Source organism: Raphanus sativus, chromosome 9 (genome assembly GCF_000801105.2).
Source record: "Raphanus sativus cultivar WK10039 chromosome 9, ASM80110v3, whole genome shotgun sequence".
NCBI classification, from domain to species: domain Eukaryota; kingdom Viridiplantae; phylum Streptophyta; class Magnoliopsida; order Brassicales; family Brassicaceae; genus Raphanus; species Raphanus sativus.
Window position 1 is genome coordinate 22,809,195 of NC_079519.1, and position 25,823 is coordinate 22,835,017.

Genomic DNA, 25,823 nt, shown 5'->3' on the forward strand with positions numbered 1-25,823 from the left:
TATGAAAATAAAAATATATTAAAAATGATCTTTTCTGATTTTTTTTTTATAGTGGTTAGTGACTGTAGTGCATTACTTTGTTTGAAGTTGTTTAGTTCAAAGTGTAATAGCATAAGTGATTGTTACTAATCAATTTAATAAAAATAGAATAAAAAACCGATAGTCATAACAAAATTAATTTAGTTGGAATTTAAACATAAAACAAAGTTGATGTTTTATGTAGAGAACATACTTATAATATTAATTATTAAAATAACTATATATGAACTATAAAACTTTTACTAATATATTTGGTTCAAATAATAGAAAGATGGAATACGTTTCAAATTTTATAAATTTTATAAAAAATAAGGGTGAAGTGTCAATTTTTGGTAAAATAATTGGTGAGTATCTAATATATATTTTTAAAATTACCATGTTGACTTTTAAAATATAGAGGTGCGAGTTGTATGTGTTACTTTGGTTTCAAGGTCTCTCAAAAGAATGTATCTTAAAATAAGAAACATGAAATTATTTTCTATATTAGTTTTGTTATAATGGAAGATTTTGTGTGTGTTCATAACGAAATTCTTGTTTGTCCACCCTTATTTAGAATATCAACGAATCTTAATATGAATCTAAATATGTTTTTTTATCTAAAAACTATAAATGGTTCCTAAACTCTTCTATTTAATGGACAACTTCTATTTTAACCGAAATTGAATAATTTCACCAAATCTTCCTGGTAAAAAGTCAATTTGTTAATTAGTAAATGAGATGTTAGCATCTATAACGATCATGAGAAACACAATTTCTAACTATCTGTGATATTCCGGCTTGCTGACTTGTTGCATTTAGTAATGGTCTTGACAGTAAATGGTTAGTGCGGTGTAAATGATTAATGGTGAGGGTGGTGTGTGGTTTACATCAATTTTAAATAATTTTAGCAACCATGCAACGTTTTTAATTTTTTTTAGATTGGAAGTAATGATTTTTTTTTAGTTAAGTTTTAGGAGTATATTATTCATATTCACGGTTTTTAAAATGTAAACATGGATAGCATGCATCAGGGAAGTTATTGGTTTCCTTGCACAGTGTAACATGGAAATATACCATAGAGTTTATGTGTCAATATCAATAGACCAAATGTTAGTCTTTTGGACTTGAATCGCCATCAATTACTAAACATTATTAGAGTGAGATGAGTGAAATTTCTAGATTGATTATATGACGGTTACGTCGATTGCGTTAAAGAAGGAGAATCGTAGAGGCTTCATTCTCCATCGTCAACATCAAATACAAAAAACCCTATAAACCAGTGTTTTGACACCCGACCCATACATTGAACCGGACGATTTACCGGGTCTCTGGATCATTGGGTCAACCGTGGGTGAACCGCAGTTTAGTAAATGAATTAGTTTTATTATATAATAATATATTAGCTATGAAAATAAATATATAAAAACTAAATTTAATGTTTTTAAATGTTTTCAAACATAAAAGTAATAGTTTCGATATGTATCTATTTTATGTTTAAATTTTTTTGAAAATAGTTAACTTTAGTTTCCATTTTTGTATTTTTATTTGACATACAAAATATTAAAAAGTAGTTTAAAGTATTTAAAAAATATGTAACATAAGAGTTATGAAATCTAAAAAAAGATCAAGACATAAACTAACACATAATCACAATTAACACCAAAACACATTAAATAAAATTTGAAAAGATTTTAATTATTTAATGGAGAATGCCACATGACATTTTTCCCCCAAGGAGATAAAAAAGCCAACTTTATTAGTATAGATACCACTTACACAATTTCCAATAATTGTTTATTAATAAAATTTAATCAATTCAACTTTTAATTAAAAAAAACCTCAAAATATACAAAACTACTTTAAAAATATAGAAAATCTTATATCGTGGAACAAAGAAAAACTCCAAAAAATCCTATATTTAAGAACAGAAGGAGTATATCAGTATATTCAAACAAAACCTCAAAAACAAAATTATTCACCCATTGTAAAGAGTGTAATTTCCTTTAAAGCATTTATCAAAATAAAAATATTCTTTCCGTGAATACGAAAAAAAAGTTTTAATGTCTTAATTTTATTTTTTGAATGTCGTCATATTTTTAAAAGAAATGTGGTTTTATATTTTGAATACAAAATTTTAAATCAAATTTCATTTAAAATCAAATTTCACTTTTACTTTCACTTATTTTCGTTTATTAAACGAAGAGAAAAACTGTTATTAATATATTAATTTATTTTATAATATTACTAATTTGGGGAAAAAAGAAGAGACATTTTCGATAAAAATAGAAGGAACACTTGGTTTCTATATATCATAAACCAAATTAAAAATAACTAAACCGAAATCTTCACTGAACACTGGGCACCACCCCCAGGTACAACGTTCAAAACAATTTAATCTATACAAACAGATCCCAACCCAAACTCTTAATGCAACAAGATTTTAAACGTGCTAACAACAAAAAAAATATAAAATCAAGCCACTCTAAGTGTATAGCAATAAAACCACATATGGAAGCTAAATCTGACGATGAGCTTTTCAAGGAAGACAAGATATCTCTCTACTCAATTGTTGTTGTTATGAGTCGCAGGTGTAATCTCATCTTGTGTCTCCCCTGCGTTGTTTCTTGTTAACCTGCTGAGCTGAATGCCTGCAAACCCTGCACCACCACTAGCTCCAGGAGCAGGACCAGAACCAGAACCAGGAGTATCAGGAGCAGCCTGAGAGCTTCCTTCGTTCCCATTACTAGCTGCTGCAGCAGCTTTTAGCTCTCTCTTGTTCTTCACTTTCTGTGCCCAACCAACAAGACCAACCTGCACATTCTCCTCAAATATCGCTTTCTTGAAGTTACTTCCCATCTGTTGTAAAACATAAGAACATGATCAGCTTGTTTTCAGACAAAAAAAAATCGAGAAAAGACTATGAAAGCCTTTTTTACCTGTGAGACAAGGGCGTAAAGAGGCAGTGTACTGTAACTGCAAAGCACTTGAATGAAGACTCTACACAAAAGAAGAAGAAAGATATTGGTAAACAGAACGAGAAAAAGCAGAACAAACCCAAAATCTTTTGGCTTACCCGATAACCAATCGTGGCACAATGTATCTCACTTGTCCCATAATGCAAGAATCGAATCCATATGTAACCTACAAAACGTTACTTTTAAAATTAGTATTAGAAGCAATTTTCAGGTGAATTGTAATGAACAGAATCTGTCTTTAGACTTACCCAAATCCAAAAGAAGAAGGCAATCTCGAAAGCATTCTGGAAGAGGATGAAATGAATCAAGAAGAGTACAGCTTGAGGTTTGCTGAACCAGAAATGCTCATCTGATGGCTTCACCACTAAATCTCCTTCAATGGCTACATGTTTCTCTGCAACCTCATGAGCTAACTGTGATATCACATGCTCCAACTTTGTTCCCACAGCAAGTAGCAGCTTCAATTTTTTTTCAAAGAAAGAAAATTCAGCACGTTCCACGAAAACAAAACAGGAAAAAAACAAAAATTGACTCACAATGAAGGGAATGAAAGCTATCCAGAAGTATGTGTGCCATCCTGCAATACACAGAAACGCAGCTTCAATATAAAAAAACGCTAAGCAAAACCTTCTTTTTCATTTAGTATTGTGGTGAAGCATTACCATTAACATTAAGCAGCAAGAAGATGACAACGAAGATCCAAAGATACCAACTAATACCAACAACTTGTTTGAAATCATCCTCAAGAGCACGCATCATGTACTTGTGGAAGTTAAGCTTTGGGTTTCCTTTGCAATGAGTCTGTAGTTACCAAACACAAAAATGATCAAAACAAAAGTATGTAAACAGACTTTCAAAAAAAATGATCAAAAAGCTTTTACCATAATGAAACCAAGGCGCAAAGTCACATAATCTGCTTTAGTCACAGATCCATAGAACTGCTTGAAAAATGATTGCTGTAATGTTTTAAAACAAAACATAACCCTCAACATTTGTGTAGTTCCAAAGGAGAAATAAAACAAGCTTTGCTTGTACTTTCATATGAATAATATAACATACCGTCCATCCGAGGAAGAATGAATCTTTACCAATGCCAAGGAAATGCTCTTTGATAAAAGCATGTTGGTGTACATGAGTGACCTTTCTTTTCTTCTTAAGAGCTGCAAAAGAAACAGTGAAAAAAATCAAAATAAAGATTCCATTTTCTTCTTAAGAGCAATTAAGTACCTGCTTCTGTGTCAAAGTTCTCGTCTGCAAGCGCATCCTCCCACTTCTTCCATTGGTGGATCTGCATTAACATAGAAAAACATGAATCATAATCAAACCAACACACCTGAGATATTCACATTAAATTGACAAAAACTATATGGTTTTTAGCTCACCCTGGTGCTTCCAAAAACCACAGTGAGAGCACAGAATGTGACATGAGAAATGGCGAGGACGAAGATGAAGATGTGTAGATGGTGCAACGCCTCAAGGGAAAGCAACGGTACTTTACCCTACAAAAGAAACACATGATGAGAAATAAAACACCTAAACACAAAAGTAAATATTAAAATCTACCTTTTGGCCACAGTAACCAGCTTCAGCAGCAGCGTGTTCAGCTAGTAGGCGCCTAGTGGTTCCAACAATAGGGAGAAAGGACTGAAAGTGTTCAGTTGTTGTCGCGTTTTCGTGTTGTTTACTCGACACAGCTTCATGTTTTGAACATGGAAGCATATGCATTAGCACATCCTCTTTCACACAGAACTTGGAGATGAACCCTTGAGTTACGGTCAGTAACAAAGATATGAACCCTAACAACATCAGCTCTGCAAAATATAAGCCAAAGCAACACCAATGAGAAAGACAATAAATGAGGGGTAAAGATTTATACTTTTTAAGACTCTAAGCTCCTTATCAGACAGACACTAACAACACCAACTCTGTCACTATGAATCAGTGTTCCTCAAAATTTACTACACCAACTCTGTCACAACATTAACTCTGCAAGAAAAAAGTAGTAAAGGTTTCTACTTTTAAGAAACTAAGCTACAATTTATTGTCCACACCAAAACTCACTACTGTTCCCTTAAAAGAACCAATCAGAGAGAAGTAGTAAAGATTGGATTTTTATTTACCTTCTTTAACCTTTTGAAGGGCTTCGTAAAGGGGTTTCTGCTTCTTCTTCTTGAGAACAGTACCGAAATGGTGAAGCAGACGCTCCACGGCCAGAGAGATGGCGACGATGATGGTACAAACTCCGGCGACGACCCACGTCGGAGTGAATTCAAGCGACACTCCTTCTCCGTGACCACCCATTTCTCTTCTTCTTCCTTCTTGATTTCTAGAAAAAGGAAGAGAGAATTTTGAGAATGGAAGTTCGATCCGGGAACAAGACAAAGGAAAAGTCTTGTTTGTTGTGTGGAGGGAGGAAGAAGAGAAGATTTTGATGAATTGAGTGTAAGAGATGAGTGTTGGTAATTTATCCTTTTTTTTGTCGACTGTTGCTAATTTATCTATTCTATAATTTTATAGTATAAAATAAATATTTTTATAGTATATTAGTGTTATTCCTAGTCCAGTAATTACGGGAAATTTATTAGGAAAGGCGTTTTAACTTTGATAACTTTCCAGTTTTCCACATATATATATTCGTTTCTATTCACACGTGAATCAAATAACTGATTGAGAGAGATCAGATCTGATCAAAAAACATATATTCTACAAACCCCTAATGATACTAGAATTTGTCCCATAATGATACAAGGAGTCCGTTAATATTTTTTAGATGGACTACTAGTGACAAATGTGAGATTAGATTAAATTTTTAAATGTTACAAATTTTTTTAAATAATATTTTGATCATTTATCGCATTTTACATGGGCGGACTAGGATAGTATTAGATTCCACTTGTCTAGAGAGGTCACTGTCTGCCTCATGTGCTGATTACAGTCTCATCACAAATATCTATCAAACGGTTGTCCGAATTAGCGGACAATAATAAATATTTTTTTTACGTCAAATGATGCTATATTGAAAATGTTCTGTATATGGCTTTTAGTATCATTGGGTGAGACATTGAAAATGTTCTATATATCGTCGTCGGTTTTGTCACTGGAAGGTAAGACTTCTTCAGTCTTTGCGTTGTCGGTTTTAGCTGGTCATGTCTTCGTTGGACCTGTATAGAAGGCATCGTTGGTCCTGTCTCTGTTTCCGTTGGTTTTCGGTTCGCTTGTTGTTGGGGTTATCGGGTGTTTGCTCGAATGAAGCTTTCGTTTGAAGCGATGAAGTTCTCTGGAAAATGACGATGAAGCTCCGAAGAAAAGTGGTTGGTTTTGTCGGAGGTTAGTCCGTCTCATGAACTCCGACGGGAAGAAGTTGGCGGTGAAGTAGTTCTGGCAACGACTTCAAAGGTTTGTCGGTCAAATTGAGATAGAAGCGACGCATGTCGTCCTAAAGATCCAGATTTTTACACGTGTCCAATTCTCTTCGGCGGTTTGACATGCGGAATCGGCGGGTTTAGTCTGATTTGGTTTTCAGACCCATCGATTTAGTTTGGTTTGGATCGTTTCTTTTGGTTTGTATTGGACCTTGTTATGTTAGACCTTTTTGTATGGACTCGAATGTGTAATTGGGTTTGGCCCGCTGTTATATTTAATTTTAAAATCCTTGACGAAAAAAAAAAGGAAATTCGGCCATAAAAGCACGAATTTTACACGAATTGCCAAAATAAACATGTACTCGAGCCTAGCCAATAAAATCATAAACTTTCGTTGACTTTTTTAGTTTATTAAGAAACTTACGATTGACTGACCAAAATAACAAACCGTTAACCGACAGTTAAAACTGTGTTAACCCACCGTTAAATACTACCGTTTAGTGAAACGACGTCGTTTCATTCAGTTTTTTTGTTTAAGACAAAATCTTAAAATTGTTGATGGTTGGATTCGAAACCACACACTCTTGGACTTAACAAAGGGGAGTTTTGCCACTAGGCTAGTGAGACTTTTTGAAAGATTAAATACAAATTTTTTTTTATTGATCAAAAGACGTGGATGATTGAAATAAAACAAAACATAACCCTAATTTCTCATAAACTCAAAAAATTCTCTAAAAACATTTGAAAAATCTTTAAATTTCCAAAATATTGAAAAATAATTATTTTTTTGTAAATTTAATTTTGAAATTAAAAATAAACTTTTTCTTTCTTTAAAAAATCAAAAATCTTCCAAAATTTTCTTTAAAAAAAATCCAAATTTTTTTAAAAATCAAAGAAAATGCAAAAAATTAAGTTACAATTATCAGCTAAAAATAAAATTTTTTAAAAATTTGAAAATTTTGGAAGATTTTTTTTAATAGAAAGATAATTATTTTAGTTTCAAAATTAATTTTATAAAAAATTATTTATTTTTTCAATTTTTAATTTAATTTTAAAAAATTGAAAAATTTGTAAGATTTTTGTTTTTTAAAGAAAAATAATTATTTTAATTTAAAAATTAATTTTATAAAAAATTCTTTATTTTTTCAATTTTTAATTTAATTTTAAAAAATGATTTTTTTGGAAATGTTTTGATTATTTAAAGAAAAAAAATTTCTAAGTTCAATTTGTTTTTTAGAAAATCTTTATTTTCAATATTTTGTAATTTTAAAGATCTTTTATGTTTTTAGAGAACTTTTTATATTCAGTGAGTACCAAATAAAATTAAATGTGTTTGGAACTATATCGAAAACGCCTTTAGTTTATTGGTTAAATACATTATCATTTCTCCCAAGCAACCTGAGTTCGAATCGAGGGTTCTACTTGTTTTTATTTTCAGATCATGTAAAATAAAAACGACGTCGTTTCAGTTAACGGAACAATAAACGACGTTAATTTTTTCTGTTAAGTTTGCTAACGGCGTGTTAAATTGGCAAGTCAATAAAGACATTGTTAATAAATTTTAAAATCAATGAAAAGTTTGGTTTTTTTTTTGGCCAGTCCAAAAATTCAGATTTATTTTGGTAATTCGTGCAAAGTTCGTAATTTTTTTCGGAATTCCCAAAAAAAAATGGCTTTTTGTATCATTTTATTATATAAATAAAGTGTAGTCTTATTTTATGAAATAAATTATCATACAGACTTGGAAAAATGTGTCACACGAAATAACGACAAGAAGGCCCATGTTTACAAAAAAATAAAGAAGGCCCATTATGATAGCAAGCCCACTATATTTATTGTTTCTAGAAGGTAAAGAAAGACAATGGCAAAACTGAAATAATATGAAAAAGCAAGGTCCTTTACCAAAAAGATAATTTTACAAAAACAGAGCATAAAGCTTACACCTTTTCTCGTCTCTGTCTCCTTCGTCTTCATTCATTTCAAAAGCATCAATTAACCCAAACAAAGTAACCTTTTTCTTTCTCTTGTACCATTCTCATGTAGGTTTTGCTCTTCGAAGGTCATAACTCGATACTCTTAACTCACCGTTGACTCGTTCGAGTTTCAAACCCCAATGGCTAGTAACAACAACAACCCTCATGACAACCTTTCTGACCAAACACCTTCTGATGACTTCTTCGAGCAAATCCTCGGTCTCCCCAACTTCTCAGCCTCTTCATCCGACGGTGGGTTAGGCGGAGGAGGAGCACCGCCGATGATGCTGCAGCTGGGTTCAGGGGAGGAAGGAGGTCACATGGGTGGGTTAGGAGGAGGAAGTGGACCAACTGGGTTTCACAACCAGATGTTTCCTCTGGGTTTGAGTCTTGAACAAGGCAAAGGACCTGGCTTTCTTAGACCTGAAGTTGGTGGTCTTGGAACTGGGAAACGTTTCTCTGATGATGTCATGAAACCTGTAAGCTATTACAGGTTATAGAATCAGTTATTGTTCACATGGTTTGTGTGTTTTGATCCTTTCTTACATGTTTTGTGTTGTTGTAAGGTTTTCCACGGGCAGCCGATGCAACAGCCAGCACCACCGGCGCCACATCAGCCTACATCAATCCGTCCTAGGGTTCGAGCTAGGCGTGGTCAGGCTACTGACCCACATAGCATAGCTGAAAGGGTAAAGTTTACTTTTTGTAAAATTGTTATCTTTATGGAAAGATAAGCTGAAAGAGTTGAGCTTTGTTACAGCTTCGTAGGGAAAGAATAGCGGAACGGATCAGGGCGTTGCAAGAGCTTGTACCTACTGTTAACAAGGTTGGTGTATCTTTTATCTAGAGTTTCTTGAATAATTTTGGTAACATTTTAGAGTTCTTGAAGGTTTTTAACACTTGTTGGTTCTTTCATCTTTATTTGCAGACAGATAGAGCTGCTATGATCGATGAGATTGTGGACTATGTAAAGTTTCTCAGGCTCCAAGTTAAGGTAACATATCTAGTAGTCTGTTTTACTATAACCAACAATCTTGACATCACTGTTTTTTTTGTTTTTCTTCTTGTTTGTAGATCTAAAAATCATGTCTTTGAAGTTATTGAGAGATGTTTAAATTCTCCAAATGAATTTTTTTTTTGGGTCTTAATTATGGTCCTACCATCACCTACTCTTCAACCTAATTTCAATCTTGATTAGATTTGAGGTTTTTTTTTCTAATGTGGGGAAGAATAAACAAGTCCAAAATGCTTTTGTTTTTCTTTGGCATTTAGTCTCTCTTTTATTCACTTTTTGTTTTGTCAAATAGAGGCTAATCACGGGTTAGTATTAAAATACCAAATTTAAACATCTAGTGTAATCATCATGCTCTAATTATAATATGATCTCTTAGATCAAACGCTTTTGAATATCAAAATGCAGTACGTTGCTTAAAGCTCCTTGTCAAGCTAAAAAGGATGTCTTTCTTTACTTTAAATAGATAATGGAGACACTGCAATGATGGCTTTCTGATAACATAATTTTTAAAAAAGTCTTTTATTTGAGTTTTTGTTTTCATGGGTTAAAGCTTATCTCTTTCAATGATGATTCATATCTCTCTATGGGTCAACTTTTGGTAGGTTTTGAGCATGAGTCGTCTTGGTGGAGCCGGTGCAGTTGCTCCACTTGTTACTGATATGCCTTTGTCATCATCAGTTGAGGTAAGAAAAAAAATTAAAAAAATAAAATAAAAAATATCAAAACTTTTGGTAATGGGTTTTGACTTGAACTGCTTGTTGTCATCTCTCAATAGGATGAAACTAGTGACGGTGGAAGGACACCACAACCCGCGTGGGAGAAATGGTCCAACGATGGCACTGAACGTCAAGTGGCTAAACTGATGGAAGAAAATGTTGGAGCAGCCATGCAGCTTCTCCAATCTAAGGCTCTTTGTATGATGCCAATCTCATTGGCTATGGCTATTTACCATTCTCAGCCTCCAGATACGTCTTCAGTGGTTAAGCCTGAGACGAATCCTCCTCCGCCGTAGGATTTTTTTAGTGCAAGTGAGGGTTTTGTACAGCAATCCAACATGGCTTTGGCTTTCTACTACTGAGCATGGCTCTGTTGTCTTGCTGTTTCTTCTCCCTCCCACTATCACTTGTTTGGTCTGATTGGAAATAAAAGCTTTGGAGATGGAATCATTTGCAGTAGAAGGGAGGGTTTGTCAAAAAGCTCAGTTGATTAAATATGATTTGTTATCATATTACCTTTTATTTTCTAGGTGGACTTTGATGAAAGCAACTTTATGTTTTCATGACTTTAGTGGGAGGTTGAGGAAGGAGCTTGAAGGGGTATTTTAGCAGTAGTAGTTGTGTGGGACCTTGTTGAATGTTATCTGCAAATTGAAAGAAAAATAAAGTATTTGAATAAGTTTACCGTTGTATTATTATTTATTTTATATGAATTGCTTTATTTTATATGAATTGCAGTGATAAATCTCTTTTTTTGGGCTACTGCAGTGATAAATCTAACTAAATAATGTTGTTAGTTTTCTCTATTTAACCATCATTTGTTAACATTGTAGAAATAATGTCCCAAAACAAATCAACATTATGTAACAAAAGTCTTTATTACATCAATTTCACAAAAGTCTTGGAAGTGAGATGATAACAAAAGAAGATGCTTTTGGCCATTCGTTTTAAAATGGAGTCTAAATTTCAAATCAAGAAGACTACAAAGAGTATGCAAACTCAGTTTGATGCTATAGGCTTCAAACATAACTATAGCCTTTTGCGTTATTTGAACCACATAAAACCCACCGGGCTTAAAGAACTTAGCTTAGCAAGCGTCAAGATCACGGAACTGCGGTGGCTTTGGCTCCCCTAGCAATGTAGTGTTTCCTCCTTCCGGTCCACACTTGATCCTCTTTGGGTTTTGAGTTCCATGCTGAAATAAAAGATTAGGTAATGAGAAGTTGGATTTGATGGCTATAGGCTTTTGTGGTTTAAAGGTTTGTATAAATGTCTTACCGGTGGCTTTTCTCCTTTTCTCAGCTTTTCAACGATCTCTACAACTTTCTCAGGTGTAACGTCTTCCTGCGTATTGTAGCAATAAGACAGTGTAAATAAGGTTTTCCTCTTTCTCGTCTTACAACATCTAAACGAAGGAAGGAGAAAAGAAAAGTGATTTGACATACGAAATAGTTGTATGTATATCCCTCTGATCCGTTGGAATAATCTGCCACAGTGATCATGGGCGCATTCACACAGCATCCCTGTATTCAAAACCGATTTACATGAGACCAGTACTGTATCTTCCTTGGGTAAGCTATCATGGTGATACGAAATACATACCATGCATTCCATCTCTCCAACAGAGAACAAACCATCCTTTGTAACTTCTGCAAGATACATCATAATTAAAGCCAGATATCGTTGTTATGAATGAGAGAAACCGTATGATTTTTGTTTATGAAAGGTGGGTAATAGAGCTCTACCACCGCGTTTCACTCCCAAATGGTCTAGCAAAGCTGATTCGATATCACGTGAACCACGGATCATGCAAGGTGTTGTGCCACAAACTAGGAGGTGGTACTTTCCGACCTGTAAGAGCAAAATGAAAAATGAATATGAGTATGTGTTTCAGGTGAGTGGAGGAGATATCGGTAGTGAGTACCGTACCTTTGCCCTGTTGAACATTGAGTAGAATGTTGCAACCTCATAAACACGGATAGGAGCAACTTCTATAACTTTAGCGACCTACCAAATAAAATAAAAATTATAAGCTCACTTCTATAACTTTTGTAATCCAACTAACTATAAAAACAATCACAAAAGCAGAAAATGGATAAAAAAGAAAGAAAGATAAACTCCACATCACAAGTTCATAGAGAAGTAAGCGTACAGCTGGAAAAATACTTTTAAGAAAAAAAAAAGAAAAAAGAGGGTACCGACCGCATTCATAGCAGAAACAGGGAGCCAGCCGCCATGCTGTTGTTGGGCAAGATCTAGAAGAGGGATCACTGCAGACTGCTTGTAGTTTGATGGATAGTAAGAGAGTATCTCCTTAACCTAAGAGAGAGTTTTTGGAACAAAAAAACACTATTAGAATTGAACAGAAAATCATAGATGCTTGTGGGGGGGGGGGGGAGGGAAATAGATTTCACTTCCTAATTCAAGATTTTACTGCAGCCAGTCATGAGAGAAGCAGTAAAAGCATTAATTATTCAACTCCACAACAAAAATTCCCAACAGAGTTGAATTTGGATCCGTTTTGGCAAAAAAGCACCAATTCGTTTAGCAAGAAGCGACTGATTGAGTGAGGGAGGGAGTGACCTTAGATTTGTTGGCCTCTGAAAACTCCCAAGGAAGATCAGGTTTGTTATCAGGAGAATCCAGGTGCTTTTATGTTTTTATCAAATCAACCACACCAACAACAAAATTCAATCAGATTACCACTTACTTAATAGGAAGAATTGAAAAGCATAGAGATGAACGAAAGAAACAACACTCACGTAGTTCAAGGCTGTTGAAAAGCTACGAGACGCCTGTGTAAAGGTAACCGAGGTTTTGAGATCGGAAAACGCAGGAGAGAGAGAGGAACATTTGGGAGTAATAATACCTGAGACGGTGGTTGACGGAAAACTTGACGGATCTCCAGAAGACGCTTCGCAGCTAGCCTACCCAACATTTTCCAAGATTCTGAGAAGCACGAGAGACGCACCAAACGCTTCTTTTTCTTTTAAGAAGGAGAAGAAGAAGCAGAGAGACCAAAGGAGCTAGACTCGGTATCTCTCACTATCATCCCCCTGGCACACGATTGACCGCAGGATTTTGGGCCTTTACATCTAAGCCCAATATTCATTTAAAGGGTTTATAGGCCCAATTATTATCATTTAAAGGGTTTATAGAATAATATTATAAAATATAACAAAGACGGAAATTTAAATGCATAATTTAAATGTAAAAATTAAAAACATAAAACAAAAGTAAAAACTAAATGTATAAATTAAATTATAGAAATTAAAAAAATAGAAATAAAATTTGAAGTTTAGTGTGCACATGATCCGAAAAGACATAGTCTACCATACTGATTATTTTTTTCAAGATTCAATGAGATATAATCTATCATACTAAGTTTTTTTCAATTTGAGATCCGAAGAAACAGAATCTGATATTTTAACCTTTTATTTTTATTCATATTCTACCACATATTCTTTTGATTATAAATGAACTAGGGTAAACCCGCGCTTCGAGCGGGAATTTATATCATTTTTTAACATTTCTAATAACATTATTGTGATTATTAATGAAATTGTGTTGTAATTCTATATGCTGGTATAAATATTTTAACCTGTTTGTTTAGCATAAATTATCTGAAGTTATTTATGCTTTCTTTGTTTTTTGTCAAGCTACTTTATATTGTGTCTTTGTTGGATTATACAAAACCATATTTTTATTTCCATAGCAATTTAAAATTATGTCTAAATTTTATTATTTTATTACATAATATTTAATTTCACATTTATTTGAATGATAACCCTAAACTTCGTGTTCACAATACTTACAAAATATTTATTTTATTAATAAAACCAGTTTCATGAAAATGTTGAAAATATTTAATTATTCTATACGTAATATTTATTTTCACTATTTTCTATAGCAATTTTCTCTATTTGTTTTATTATTGTCTTTGTTTGACTATTAAAATAATTCATGAAAATGTAATTGTTTTATTTTATTCATGATTTTTTAATCATAGTTTCTTTTTGAAAGCAAGGAGAGTGTAATTTTAGAAAAATTAAATCGATTGGATTTATCACATTTGCATAGATAACTTTTTTGATGATGAAACCAATTTAATGGAAATGTTGAAAATATTTAATTTATTCTATACATAATATTTATTTTCATTATTTTCTATAGGAATTTTCTCTATTTGTTTTATTGTCTTTGTAAATTACATATATGTTTGACTATTAAATAATTCATGAAAATGTAATTGTTTTATTTTATTCATGATTTTTTTTGTTATAGTTTACTTTTGAAAGCAAGGAGAGTGTAATTTTAGAAAATTTAAATTCATTGTATTTATCACATAAACATAGATAACTTTTTTGATATGATTATTTTTCGAGTTAAATATCAGCTAAAAATTAAAATACGACAACGACATAGAAGACCTTTTCCTTCGTACAATCAATAAATCAATTAGGCCGTTCACCGAAGTACTCTACTTTTGGGTCTAGCAGCTTCGCCATCTGTGGTGCATATGGCCTATCTCCCATTGTGTATATATACAATACAAACATCTTGCTGGCTCCTTTCAGAAACGAATGAACAAACGGTCTTAATTTGGTCATCATATGCATGAACTCAAGCATGAAGAGATCACCACCAGAAACATCTGAGATCAGAAAAGAAAAAGAATATTAAAACTGTACAGCACATGCAAACATCAACCAACACACGAAATAGTTTAGATGTACAGAGATATCTTCTGCTAAAAGTAAAACACGTAGCAGACTGTATTACCTTGAAGAGTGTGTAACGCTTTTCAAGTATTCCTCCTCTGGTTTCAAGTCTCTAAGTACGGTTGAGTTAAGCAAAGTGTGGTCTAGATCAAGAACTAAACATAACTTCCGCTGGCTTTGCAACATTTTCATATCTATATCACGCATCCGGGTTACTTCATCTTGATGAAACTTTATACCCCAAGAAAACACATTTTCACCAAACCCATTAACAATAAGCTAAGACTTGATGATCTACTGAAAGTAGTAAGTTAAATCGAATAGATTGGCTTACCTTGTGTATGTAAGTGAATGAAAGACCAGTTTCTTCTTCTTCCACGTTTTGGCCACAGACAATGCACATGTTTCCTAAGGTCCCTGGGTGTTGGCATGGTAACTTGCTTGAGGAGTTGAGGATGCTTCTGCAAGCAATAGCAAGTTCGAAAGTCATCAACAGATAACACAATATTCAAAGTAAGGCTAAAGGAAGAGACTTCCACCGGAGATTTCTTCTGAAAACTTACCAGAAGCTACATCCTCAATCTCATCTTCATCCACGGTTTCTAGATGCTTCAGTTTTCGTCTCTTTAACCTATAACATAATTGAGAAACATGTTTTAGAGATTTGAAAATTTAGCGTACGGTGTATTCAATCTAATACAGCGTTGATCAGAATCCCACAAATCCAAAAGTCCGATAACTTCCCGGGAATCAGAAACCTCATCGAGCTCATGTAGTAAGAAAATCAGAGAAATCAATTCAGAATCAAACAGGCCCTCAAACACATGATTGTGATCAAATGTAATCTGAACAGACAGGAAAGCGAGAGATAACTAAATAAAAAATTATAATCAAAATCTCAATCACGAAAAAGAGTCAAAAATCTGGGTAAAATACCTTAGAGCGGATCCAAGAGAATTAACCATGATTTCAGGAGATAGTAAGAGAAGGAAAAGAAATCTGGAGTCGCATATGATAATGAGGCCGAGGAGGAGATATGGACCCGCTCGCAAAGGAGGAGATGCAGCGCAGAGTAGTCGGAGGCGCAGTGGCGGAGTCAGAGACGCAGCGGCATCGAGAGAGGTCGTAGACGGCGTGAGAAGCAGAACTCGAGATAGAGAAACCTCTGAGACTTCAACAGAGAAACTCTTTATGAGGGAAGACGAAAAGCTCGTCGAAGAAGACGATATATCACGAAAAAAACTGGCTCAAACAAAACGCAGAGTTTAAAAAAGAAGGGACAGGTGTCGCATGCAGGTTGAATGAATTGATGAAGTGTCTCTCCCAGGAGGGAGAGAACATTTCTTTATATATATAGATAGCTTATCTCAACAATTGGTAGAAGAAGACAACACCTATTATTTCCAAAAGATAAATAGAAAAGGTCTAACATATCATTCTAAAACAATAATAAATTAAAATAAATTGACTATATTAAAGATATAAACTAAAATATTATCTCACTAATATAAGAGTGTTTGGTATAAGACCATTGTACTAATAACGTGTTTAGAATTATAAAAGTGAAATATAATTATATAATTGTTTATTATAATTTCTTTATATTAGATTTGGGCAAAAACCACAAAACCGAAAAACCGAATTGGAAATGAACCAGAATATCTGAAACTAAAATTAGGCCGAAATCCTTAAATATCCAAATGGTTCTTATATTTTTATATCTGAAATAATCGAACCGAAAATCGAATAAGTATCCACATATATAAAATATTTATTATATATATATAATATAACTAAATATATATCTATAATTAAAAAATCTATTAAAAGCATCAAAAATATTTTAAAATAACCAAGTTATTATAAAGTATCTTGATTACCCGAAAGTATTCGAAAGTATTATCCAAAATATCCAATGTAATTTGAAATATCCAAAATTTTTATGTAGATCATCTTATTTCTTTTATATTTTATTCGAACTATTCGAACTATTTAAACCGAAACCTAAATCAAATAAGAACCAAACTTTTTTGATTTCTAATTTCACTATCCTAACCAAACGGAACCCAAAATTATCTTAACCGCATTGAAAATATGTCAAATAGTAAATAGATCCTTTAACTTCTTGCGTAAACTATCCGAACCAAAACCCGAAATGCTCAAACCTAGTTTATGTAATATATATTGTACAAAATGAGAGAGAGAGCTATTTACGGTCCATTAAAGTCGGTTTATTTTACCGGTTCGAAGGAAAAAGACAAAACTGTAGATAGACATTATCTTGTATGTTAGATAAGCATTATCAAATACTTTTCAACTTCATACTATTACTAATACTGTATATAGTACTTTTAGACGAGCATAAACACAAAACATGATACAAACTCACAGCATAACTATCAAAAAAGGAAGAACATATTTAAAAGCAGAGATCAATTCATTATGCCATCTCCATCCATATCCAAAAGGTAATTTGCATCACAAGGAAAAAAAGCATGCAGAAGTTATAAAAAAAAAAAAATTCAAAACAAAGCCATAAATAGTTTTTCAGGGTAGCAAATGTGATTCTCATAATAACAAGCAGAAACCATAATAGCAGATTCTTCCATTCATTAAGCCCAGCCACCTCACATCGTTGTTTTTTTTTCCGTTTCTAAGCCAAGTACCTAAACATGTTAGGATTCTCCTTGTCCCTCTCCAAATAATCCCTAGTTATCAAATCCTCCATGCGCTTCTTGATCGCTTTGATATCAGGCTGCAAAAATAATCACATATCCAATTTTGAGTTCCACAAAAACTCATAACTATCTCTACTTGTTTATACAATATATATATAGAACTTACCTTGAACATTCGGCTAAGCTGCTCGACGCACTCGGAAACAAGCTGTTGATGTCCCAATACTTTCCTGCTCTTCATTATCCTGACTATGGCAGCATCAATCGCATAGCGTCTGTCTTTGTCCACGTCTTCCACAACTTTCTTCCTTTCATCAACAGGTGGGAGAGGGATCTGTCAAGCAACACCACAAAAAGTTCATAATCTAAGATAATTATTAACTAAACACATGAAATTTTGTGCTACAGACCTTTATTCTCCGCATTCTATCGGTGAATTTAGAGTTGAATTCAAAAGTATCAGCCTGGGTAACAGTCTTTGTGTTTGGCTCCTTGAGAAGAATCTTGTATCTAGCACATGACAAGGAATGAAGCAACCTCACTAGATCTTCGTGGCTTAGGTTCAGTTGAGTTAGGATATCAGTGTAGCTCAATTTGTCCGTTGTGTTGAACAGCAGAAGCACAGCAGCCTGAACGTAAAACAAAAAATTAGAGAACCGGTATCAGATGGCCAGCTAGGTTTGAAGGATCCAATATACCAACAGCTTTTAAGAAACAAGTTATACCTGGTACGTAGACACAACTAATTCAATGGGCTTAATGTCGAACTTTCCGTTGAGGTGACAAGTTCCTAGTGAATAGATCCAGGTAAGTTTCCTATGCTTCGTTTTCGTTTCATAAAACCCTTTGAAGACTTCAACACACTTGACCTGAAACAAATTACTCGATGGGTTTAGCTTTTTTTCCTTTTAAGGCAGCATATACAAATATTCAATATAGATTTACCATTTCAGCGGGTAGATTTATGTCAAATGATTTGTAACTTGGCCAAAACCCAGTGGTAAGAACAGTGACGGTCAAATCAATCCCTGGGTTTGCAGCGGGGTTATTGCCTAGATACTCCTCAAAGCTGTTTTGGTTTTCCCTTGCCAATGTCAAATCAGTCACCTGTAACCAACAGATCAAATATATATAAAGTATAAATCAGAGCACCCACTGCTTTGAGGCAAAAAAACATAGGAACACTCAAACTAACCATTCCCTCCATCTTCGAAGTAAACTGCCCACCACATTGTTGCTTGAGCTTTGTCAGGATACTTCTCTCATGATCATCATTAGCACTGCGATCAAATAAGAGCCTACGGGCCAGCTTCTTCCTGCAAAACAGCCATAAACAAACGACAACTTGTTATCTAATTCTTGTCATTCACGTATTATATTACTGGAAGAATCTTAACAGATCTCTGCGAAAACAGTCATATGGATTAGTGGGAGATAAACCTGTAGAACTCTGCGAAAAGATCTTTGTCACTTATATAAGCAAGCAATTTGACAACCTGTAACAAAATAAATAAATTCAAATGTTTTCAGGAGAAACTGAAAATGAACAAAGCAAACTGCTTGACAAAAAGACCAACCTTCTCAAGGGTATCTTCAATAGCTTCATCGCTCAGCTTTTCACTTCCTCCCTTCTTGAGAATATTGTCGCAAAATGTTGCAAGCAACTCAGCACTAGAACTTCCAGCGACTGTTTTATTACAGAATATCTCAAATGCCTCTTTCAATGCCTACAATAGGTTTTAAGAAACTTAAGTTGAAAAACAGATATATTTATGTTCTGAATTGACGCATGTCAAAAACGCAGAAAGTACATCAAACCTTGTGGAAGAGGGTGTGGTTCTGGAAACACTCAACCACATAAACCATGTATTTATCATGTAGTTCAATGACTTTTCTGATTAGAACCTGAAAGCAAAGAAAGAAAAAGTGAATTACTAATTTCCACATTATCTTTACTAGTAGAATCATTTGACACTTTTTCTACCTGTTCCTGCACGCTAGCAGTATTTGCAGCATGATTAGTGGCCGTGTCTTCGGCCTGTTGGACAAGTGCGTTACCCTCTGCTGTGACATGCTGCAAACAAATTATAAGTTAAGAGTTACTGTCAAACAGTACTTAAAGTGTCAAATGGACCAGGAAGAAAGACCAAAGTAATAAAGATAGGTAAGAAACCTGCTTAAATATGTTTGCAACAGGTTCCAAACCTTTAACAATCTTATGATAAAGCCTGTACATCCTGGAGAGATCATCAACCTGAAAGTATGTAAATAATTAATCAAAGACAGAAATAGAAAGACTAGCTAATTAACAATAAAAGTAAAGAAAAAGTTGCTCTACCTTGTCATCTCTCAGCAATGCACGGCACCCTGAGTGCTCCTTTTCTAGAAGCTGATTTGCATACACAACCAACAGCTCATGTTGTACTTTCTGCATACAAAAGATAAATATAGAGGTCAAATAGATGCCAATCAATAAAAACAATATATGCTTGTCTGAAAATACAGAGTTTGAAAAGTATATCTCTACAAATAAAGATGCAAAATCATTGCTTCGTTTAAGTACATGTATAAAGACTACTGTGCATAATGTTAAAATAACTAACCTCGACCAGCTTTGGCTCGCTGCTTGAGTGAAGGTAGTGAGCCACTCTCTCCCTCTCCTTTCTAAGACATTCTTCAGACTGCAACACAAAAGTACAAGAGTCAACAAATGCATTTTACAAATTCGGTACGAAAACACAATCTAGAAACGATATGACGAGTCATACCTTCAGCATGTAATCAGGGCAAGAATCTTCTTGGATCCAGCTTGATGCCTTGCGAGAATAGTAAGATGCTGAATCTAAAAGCATGAAGCTTTCAAAATCTTCTTCGTATCTTTCCATCTGTCCCATTCCAATCTCTACATAAATGTCTAATACGTTTTTCAGTAGAGCCCTATCAATCTGCTCGCCTTCACGTTCTTTATCAATCTGACATAAAAACAGATCATGTTAGACCTTCAATAAGGCAAATACAGGAAGTTGGAGGACAAATGTACATTATAAATGCCAAACTTACAAGCGCTATTACAGCATCTTTGACCTTGGAATGCAACTCGTTATAAACCTGAAACAAGAAAATCAAACAAGAATTAAAACATTCTTGATGCAGTGGAAAGCCATAATAAATCATAGGAATGAATGCCAAACCCGGTCACGGAAGCAGGTCAGGCCAACTTCATTCAGGGGTGGAAGTGATCTCCGAGCAATGAAGTAACGGTCAAGATAGTAGAAGAAGCGGGATAGCCATCGAACCATAACTTTATGGTTAGACCATCTTTTGACCAGCTCCCGCAGCATGTATTCATCATGTTTCTCCATTAAAGCAGGCAAAACCTAATCACAGAAAACAAGAGAGAGAAAATAATCAAACCGCTTGATTAACTTAAAAAGCATATCAAGCTTCACAGATGAAGAGGATATATAAAACTAAAAATAATGAAGAAGAAGACTCACAGTTGAGTTGATATACTCCTCAAATGCTTCACGATACTTGTCATAAAGCTGCTGTGAGTAATCATGAGGCGGTTTCTGAGTGCACATGTTGTAGATAGTCCTGAGAGAAACACAATACGATCCTCAATTATTGTCAAAACAAATAAACAAAACTGCTGTAAGGAACAAGTAGTATGTATGGAACAACGTACGTGTAGAGCATCATGTATTGCTCAGAGTCAAACTGCGGCTCAGGCAGGCCTTCGAGAATCCGTTTCAGCTTAGTGATACCAGTCTGCATATAGTCCCATCCTTGGTCCAAATCAATCGTCTTGCGCTCCATCTTGAAAAGATAAGAATCTTAAAATGCTCCCCTGAAACATTGGAATTAAACAAAACCACATTACTGAATCATAAACTCGTTTTATCATCCAACAACAAAACCAAAACTAGTCTACGAAGCGTAACCATCATCAGAAACAACAATCGAGAAATTGAACAGTACCAACGCCCAATCCAGATAGACCGACGGAACCCTAACAATCGCGATCCCTAACACAAACTCAAAAACTAGGTCAATAGACGAGATAGCAACGAAACGATTCAGAACAAGCGTTGAAAAGTGATACCGAGAGATTTTTAAACCCTAATCGGACCCGATTCAAAAACAAACAAAAAAACCTTGAGGATTCCCGATTCAAAAAGGATCGAGATAGATTTTGCGATCAATAGAGAATCAAAAGTTGTAGAGAAAAGGCGTAAGATAGAGAGGAGAGGAGGAAGAGGTGGAGAGACCTTTGAACGAAGAACAGATATATCTCCGGAAAGGAACAAGCAGCTCCTTCTCTTCTCTCTATTATTCAGGTCCTAGATTTATTCATTTATATATAAGTATTTTTTTTATTTTTATTTAATAGTATATTTCGTTTTTTTTAATAAGACTTTTCATTTCAACGCGTCAAAACGCTTCGTTTATATTTTTATGCCCCTTCTATTCCGTCTTCATTTTATTTTTTTCTCTATAATTAACCTTTTCATATTACTTCTTGCATCTTTACAATTATTTACCTAGATTTTAACTTGTGATTTTAACTTGTGATTTTAAAGCTCATGATCATATTTTTAGTTAAATATTTTAATTTTTAGAAAAACATTTTAAAATTATTTTTACATAGCTTTGAAAATTAAATTATCTTTAGTGTTTGTTATATGGATAAAGTTTTTAGGCTTTAAAAATTTAGTGTTTAAATTTAAAATATTAAATTAAATTTTAGTTTTTAAATTAAGAATAGTACATTTAAAATGTATGTATTTATTAACAAAGATACTGAAAATATTATCACGTAACTGATTTTCAAAGTGATTAATCAAAAAATAAATTTAAAATACTACACTTAATGAATATTTTAAAAATAAAAATATTTTCAAATACACAAATAGTAAAATACTATGGAAGGAAAAAATATTGTAAGCAATATTTATGTTTTAGCAAGCTAGATTTCTTACCCTTTTTAACTAAGACTAGATTCGATCTCCGCGTTACGCGCGAATAAGTGTTGAAATTGTTACTTCCTCTGTTTCATATTAAGTGTCGTTGTAGAGAAAATTTTTCGTTGTAAAATAAGTGTCGTTTTAGCATTTCAATGCAAAATTTATCAACTTTATTCTCCATTATATTTTTCTATTGGTTGAATTGTATCAGTAATGATGTTTTTATATCGGAAAAATGCAAAATTAAATAATTTCTTAATATGTGTGTACAAGTTTAAAATGACACTTATAATGAAACAGAGAGTATTTTTTTAGATCATAAGTTTAAATTTTGTATGGGATTAGAGTAATATTTTTCCCCCAAATAAATGAAAGCAGATAGTTACTAAATGCACGTAACTAACAAAAAGAGTAAAATGGTTGCTTAAAGTAACGTAAATAATGTAAAAAGACTTCAACTATCCTGAAGAATAGAGTCTATAATGTGGTCCATATTAAAATAACTTGAAATAGATAAAAATCAAGACAATTAACTTTATTTAAATGGGTACGAAACAATTGCTATTAGAAGTTAAAGATACATACTTGATATATCTGAATAAGAACTCTATAATATGATTTCTCAAAAATAATCACAAATTTTTACTACTTATTTTTAAGAGATATTAAAGCTAAAATAATTTTTAACAATAAACGTATTTTGATCAAATAATTTAAAAATATTTATAAATAGCATAACATTATATACTTGAATGAGGTAAATCTAATTTATTTTATCCTTATTAAAATTATGTTTTTTTTAATATTTGATTTGCTTTTTATTTTATGTTTTTATGCTTGTGGAACTTATTATAACCATAATAAAAACATACCCAAGAAAATCTGAATTCTCATTTTAAGGTTATTTAAAATATCTATATGTGTTCATGTGCTTCTAAATTTTTTTCAGTTACTCACGTATATTGATCATCGCTTTATTTTCTAACATTTTAAAAAACCAACATATAATTTGATAAATATTATGAAAATACATGCACATTTAGACGATAAATAAAAATAATTTTATTTGACGTATTTATAATCAAAAACAATTATACATCAGTTCAAATTTGAAAGAATATATATAACTTAATATACTCACAACATGAGTTACTCGACTAATCCAACTTATGTCTAAAATCATAGAATTAAATACAATAGAATAATAGTTTATTTACTATATATATCGTAGGATGACTCAAAACATATTAATAAATGAAAATAAAATATATAACCAACTGTTACAATTTAGTTATTTTGTAGAATTTATATATATGCATGAGACTTCAGAATACTATCGTTATATTGATTTTCGTAATTTAGATTCAGACACTTTAGTTTATTTTTTTATTTTATTCTAAGCACAATATATCTTAAGTTATATATAATCTTACTAAAATACATTTACATTTCTAAGACAACAACATCCTAAATGCTAATAAGAAAGTTAATCAATATTTTAATATATTTAGAAAAAATACTCTAGTTGAATTCATAGAAATAGATGCAATCTAATATACACGAATGATAACTAAACTGGCTGTAAAAACATCAAAACCGACTAACTATAACATATCTAAAATCATATTTCTAATTAAAAGTAATATAATATTATTAATATAAATTATACATATAATTTATAAATTAATTTTAAATTAACAGTAAATGTCAATCTATTATTATAGTATATCTATTTTAAAAATATTTATATATGTGCATGGGCACGGGAAAATCATCTAGTATATATTTATAACATACAATATTTTTTCATAGTACGATTTTATCATTATTTAATTTAATTTCTAATAAATTTTAATTTAATTTAATTTCTAATAAATTTTAACTGACCAAAAGTATTATAAATTTATGAAAATATTTTATTAAAACATAGCTAAAATGCTATGTCTAGTTTTTTATTCTCGAACAAAATATGATGTCTCGTTTCTTATAGTTATGCAAATTTTTAATAAAATACAGATTATGTTTTAAACTAAATTAAGCATTAAATCACATGCATCTATCTTATTAAAACAGAAACATTACAACTTCTTTTAGGTGGATTTTAAAGTTGGACCTTATGTAATTAATGTTATATTAATCTACTTATTATTAGACATGTCTTTTTATATCTATCTTATTAAAACAAAAACATTACAACTTCTTTTAGGTGGATTTTAAAGTTGGACCTTATGTAATTAATGTTATATTAATCTACTTATTATTAGACATGTCTTTTTTATAAAATTAATATCAATTATTACTATAGTTTTTTCACTTCTTACTTTATTATTATATCTACTGCGCATGTTTCCTTATATTGCATACATTAGACATGCCTTTTTATAAATAATTAATATCAACCATTACCATAGTTTTTCAGTTCTTACCTTATTATTATATCCACTATGCATGTTTCCTTATATTGCATACATTTTACTATAAGCTAGATACATCCACTAACATATTATACTATAAGATAGATTATTATAATACATCTACTAACATATAATACTATACCACAGATTACTAATAATACAATATATTGTATGTATTCATTAACTTACATCTATCAATATTAGCAATACTATGAAGACGACTAACTTTATACTTTGAATCTATAAACCATAATATTCTAATTTATAACAAAAATGATATTACTGTTACAAATTAGTTTTTATAAAAATTATTCATAGCAACAATTTGTTATATAAGATAAATTTAATCAAAAACCATTTTTTTTTTTACTTTTTTCCTGTTCAGAAAAAAAACCTACAAATATATACCACTAAGTTAGCCAAAAATCTTCCGAATAAACAGTAATCTCACCAACCCAACAAAATGAATTAAAAATATAACAAAAGATATTATGTTTGGAATTTAGCTTACTGAGTCGGATATAAATCTGTTCATTTTCAGGTATGAGTTCTTCGAGTCCTCAACATTTGGATCTAAGTAGGTATTTGAAATTTTTTGGTCCGGATTGATTTCTTTTGGATCCGGATTATTTTAACTTTTTATATTATAAATCTTAAATAATATACAACGTGTATATAAAATATGTGAATCAAAATAAATCCGCGCGGACGCGCGGGTCATGATCTAGTTAGCTTATTATAAGATCACATGCTTGGAAAGTGGGTAGAGTATATGTGTCAATCAATAGAAAGACTAATATTGTACCATGTGACACATATTCTCGGCTTATTCATATTAGGTCTGTAGAATATAAGGTAGAAGCTACCAAGGCATAAGGAGAATACTAAATGAAAAAAATGTAATAATGAACCTTTTTTCTAGTACACACAGACTTCGTACTTCAGGAGGCCTGTTAACTAAATCTGAAGATGTAAGCTAGATGT

General features: G+C 32.4%; 4 protein-coding genes and 1 long non-coding RNA gene across 9 annotated transcripts; 1 reads left to right on the forward strand and 4 right to left on the reverse strand.

Annotated features, from left to right (window-relative positions):
• Positions 1 to 2,339: 2,339 nt before the first annotated feature.
• LOC108828645 (MLO-like protein 1) lies at positions 2,340 to 5,433 on the reverse strand. The gene is made up of 12 exons (XM_018602391.2): positions 5,114 to 5,433; positions 4,557 to 4,804; positions 4,376 to 4,492; positions 4,221 to 4,281; positions 4,053 to 4,153; positions 3,875 to 3,949; positions 3,656 to 3,794; positions 3,530 to 3,570; positions 3,242 to 3,451; positions 3,092 to 3,159; positions 2,955 to 3,015; positions 2,340 to 2,874 (listed from the first exon to the last, which is right to left on the reverse strand). The coding sequence occupies exons 1-12, from the start codon at positions 5,292 to 5,294 to the stop codon at positions 2,581 to 2,583; spliced, it is 1,596 nt and encodes a 531-aa protein (XP_018457893.2). The 5' UTR covers positions 5,295 to 5,433; the 3' UTR covers positions 2,340 to 2,580.
• Positions 5,434 to 8,304: 2,871 nt separating this feature from the next.
• Positions 8,305 to 10,785, forward strand: LOC108828045 (transcription factor UNE12). The gene is made up of 6 exons (XM_018601593.2): positions 8,305 to 8,807; positions 8,895 to 9,017; positions 9,089 to 9,154; positions 9,257 to 9,322; positions 9,946 to 10,026; positions 10,119 to 10,785. The coding sequence occupies exons 1-6, from the start codon at positions 8,469 to 8,471 to the stop codon at positions 10,353 to 10,355; spliced, it is 912 nt and encodes a 303-aa protein (XP_018457095.1). The 5' UTR covers positions 8,305 to 8,468; the 3' UTR covers positions 10,356 to 10,785.
• Positions 10,786 to 10,895: 110 nt separating this feature from the next.
• LOC108828046 (NADH dehydrogenase [ubiquinone] flavoprotein 2, mitochondrial) lies at positions 10,896 to 13,091 on the reverse strand. Its single transcript, XM_018601594.1, has 10 exons — positions 12,929 to 13,091; positions 12,822 to 12,854; positions 12,643 to 12,708; positions 12,262 to 12,378; positions 11,989 to 12,066; positions 11,805 to 11,910; positions 11,662 to 11,708; positions 11,505 to 11,582; positions 11,338 to 11,403; positions 10,896 to 11,254 (listed from the first exon to the last, which is right to left on the reverse strand). The coding sequence occupies exons 1-10, from the start codon at positions 12,995 to 12,997 to the stop codon at positions 11,147 to 11,149; spliced, it is 768 nt and encodes a 255-aa protein (XP_018457096.1). The 5' UTR covers positions 12,998 to 13,091; the 3' UTR covers positions 10,896 to 11,146.
• A 1,275-nt stretch (positions 13,092 to 14,366) lies between these two features.
• Positions 14,367 to 16,096, reverse strand: LOC108826101 (uncharacterized). 4 transcript variants are annotated; one of them, XR_001945351.2, is made up of 6 exons: positions 15,717 to 16,092; positions 15,501 to 15,625; positions 15,344 to 15,411; positions 15,115 to 15,241; positions 14,842 to 15,011; positions 14,367 to 14,713 (listed from the first exon to the last, which is right to left on the reverse strand). It is a non-coding gene; the product is annotated as an uncharacterized LOC108826101 (long non-coding RNA). The 4 variants fall into 4 exon arrangements; XR_008938571.1 differs by having other exon boundaries at positions 15,320 to 15,625; positions 15,717 to 16,096; XR_008938572.1 differs by having other exon boundaries at positions 15,344 to 15,625.
• Positions 16,097 to 17,196: 1,100 nt separating this feature from the next.
• Positions 17,197 to 21,834, reverse strand: LOC108828239 (cullin-1). 2 transcript variants are annotated; one of them, XM_018601858.2, is made up of 19 exons: positions 21,730 to 21,834; positions 21,147 to 21,308; positions 20,956 to 21,055; positions 20,650 to 20,835; positions 20,519 to 20,566; positions 20,227 to 20,430; positions 20,062 to 20,139; positions 19,797 to 19,886; positions 19,632 to 19,712; positions 19,443 to 19,532; positions 19,277 to 19,363; positions 19,036 to 19,185; positions 18,899 to 18,954; positions 18,654 to 18,774; positions 18,404 to 18,565; positions 18,184 to 18,327; positions 17,869 to 18,087; positions 17,625 to 17,792; positions 17,197 to 17,535 (listed from the first exon to the last, which is right to left on the reverse strand). In XM_018601858.2, the coding sequence occupies exons 2-19, from the start codon at positions 21,275 to 21,277 to the stop codon at positions 17,434 to 17,436; spliced, it is 2,217 nt and encodes a 738-aa protein (XP_018457360.1). In that variant the 5' UTR covers positions 21,278 to 21,308; positions 21,730 to 21,834; the 3' UTR covers positions 17,197 to 17,433. The 2 variants fall into 2 exon arrangements, with proteins under 2 accessions (XP_018457360.1, XP_018457361.1); XM_018601859.2 differs by lacking the exon at positions 21,730 to 21,834 and adding an exon at positions 21,440 to 21,679.
• Positions 21,835 to 25,823: the final 3,989 nt, after the last annotated feature.

Bases quoted from the DNA above. Each gene is read 5' to 3' on its own strand.
- LOC108828645 (XM_018602391.2), bottom strand. From the start codon at position 5,294: ATGGGTGGTCACGGAGAAGGAGTGTCGCTTGAATTCACTCCGACGTGG. The intron at 3,795-3,874 runs GTAAAAGCTTTT...TGGTAACTACAG, and splicing joins TGCGCCTTGGTTTCATTATG to ACTCATTGCAAAGGAAACCC. The intron at 3,452-3,529 runs GTGAGTCAATTT...AAAAAATTGAAG, and splicing joins TAGCTTTCATTCCCTTCATT to CTGCTACTTGCTGTGGGAAC.
- LOC108828045 (XM_018601593.2), top strand. From the start codon at position 8,469: ATGGCTAGTAACAACAACAACCCTCATGACAACCTTTCTGACCAAACA. The intron at 8,808-8,894 runs GTAAGCTATTAC...TGTTGTTGTAAG, and splicing joins CTGATGATGTCATGAAACCT to GTTTTCCACGGGCAGCCGAT. The intron at 9,323-9,945 runs GTAACATATCTA...AACTTTTGGTAG, and splicing joins TTCTCAGGCTCCAAGTTAAG to GTTTTGAGCATGAGTCGTCT.
- LOC108828046 (XM_018601594.1), bottom strand. From the start codon at position 12,997: ATGTTGGGTAGGCTAGCTGCGAAGCGTCTTCTGGAGATCCGTCAAGTT. The intron at 12,855-12,928 runs GTATTATTACTC...ACCTTTACACAG, and splicing joins TCCGTCAACCACCGTCTCAG to GCGTCTCGTAGCTTTTCAAC. The intron at 11,911-11,988 runs GTACGGTACTCA...TTGCTCTTACAG, and splicing joins CAATGTTCAACAGGGCAAAG to GTCGGAAAGTACCACCTCCT.
- LOC108828239 (XM_018601858.2), bottom strand. From the start codon at position 21,277: ATGGAGCGCAAGACGATTGATTTGGACCAAGGATGGGACTATATGCAG. The intron at 21,056-21,146 runs GTACGTTGTTCC...TGTTTCTCTCAG, and splicing joins CAATACATGATGCTCTACAC to GACTATCTACAACATGTGCA. The intron at 18,088-18,183 runs GTATAACTTGTT...TTTTACGTTCAG, and splicing joins TAGTTGTGTCTACGTACCAG to GCTGCTGTGCTTCTGCTGTT.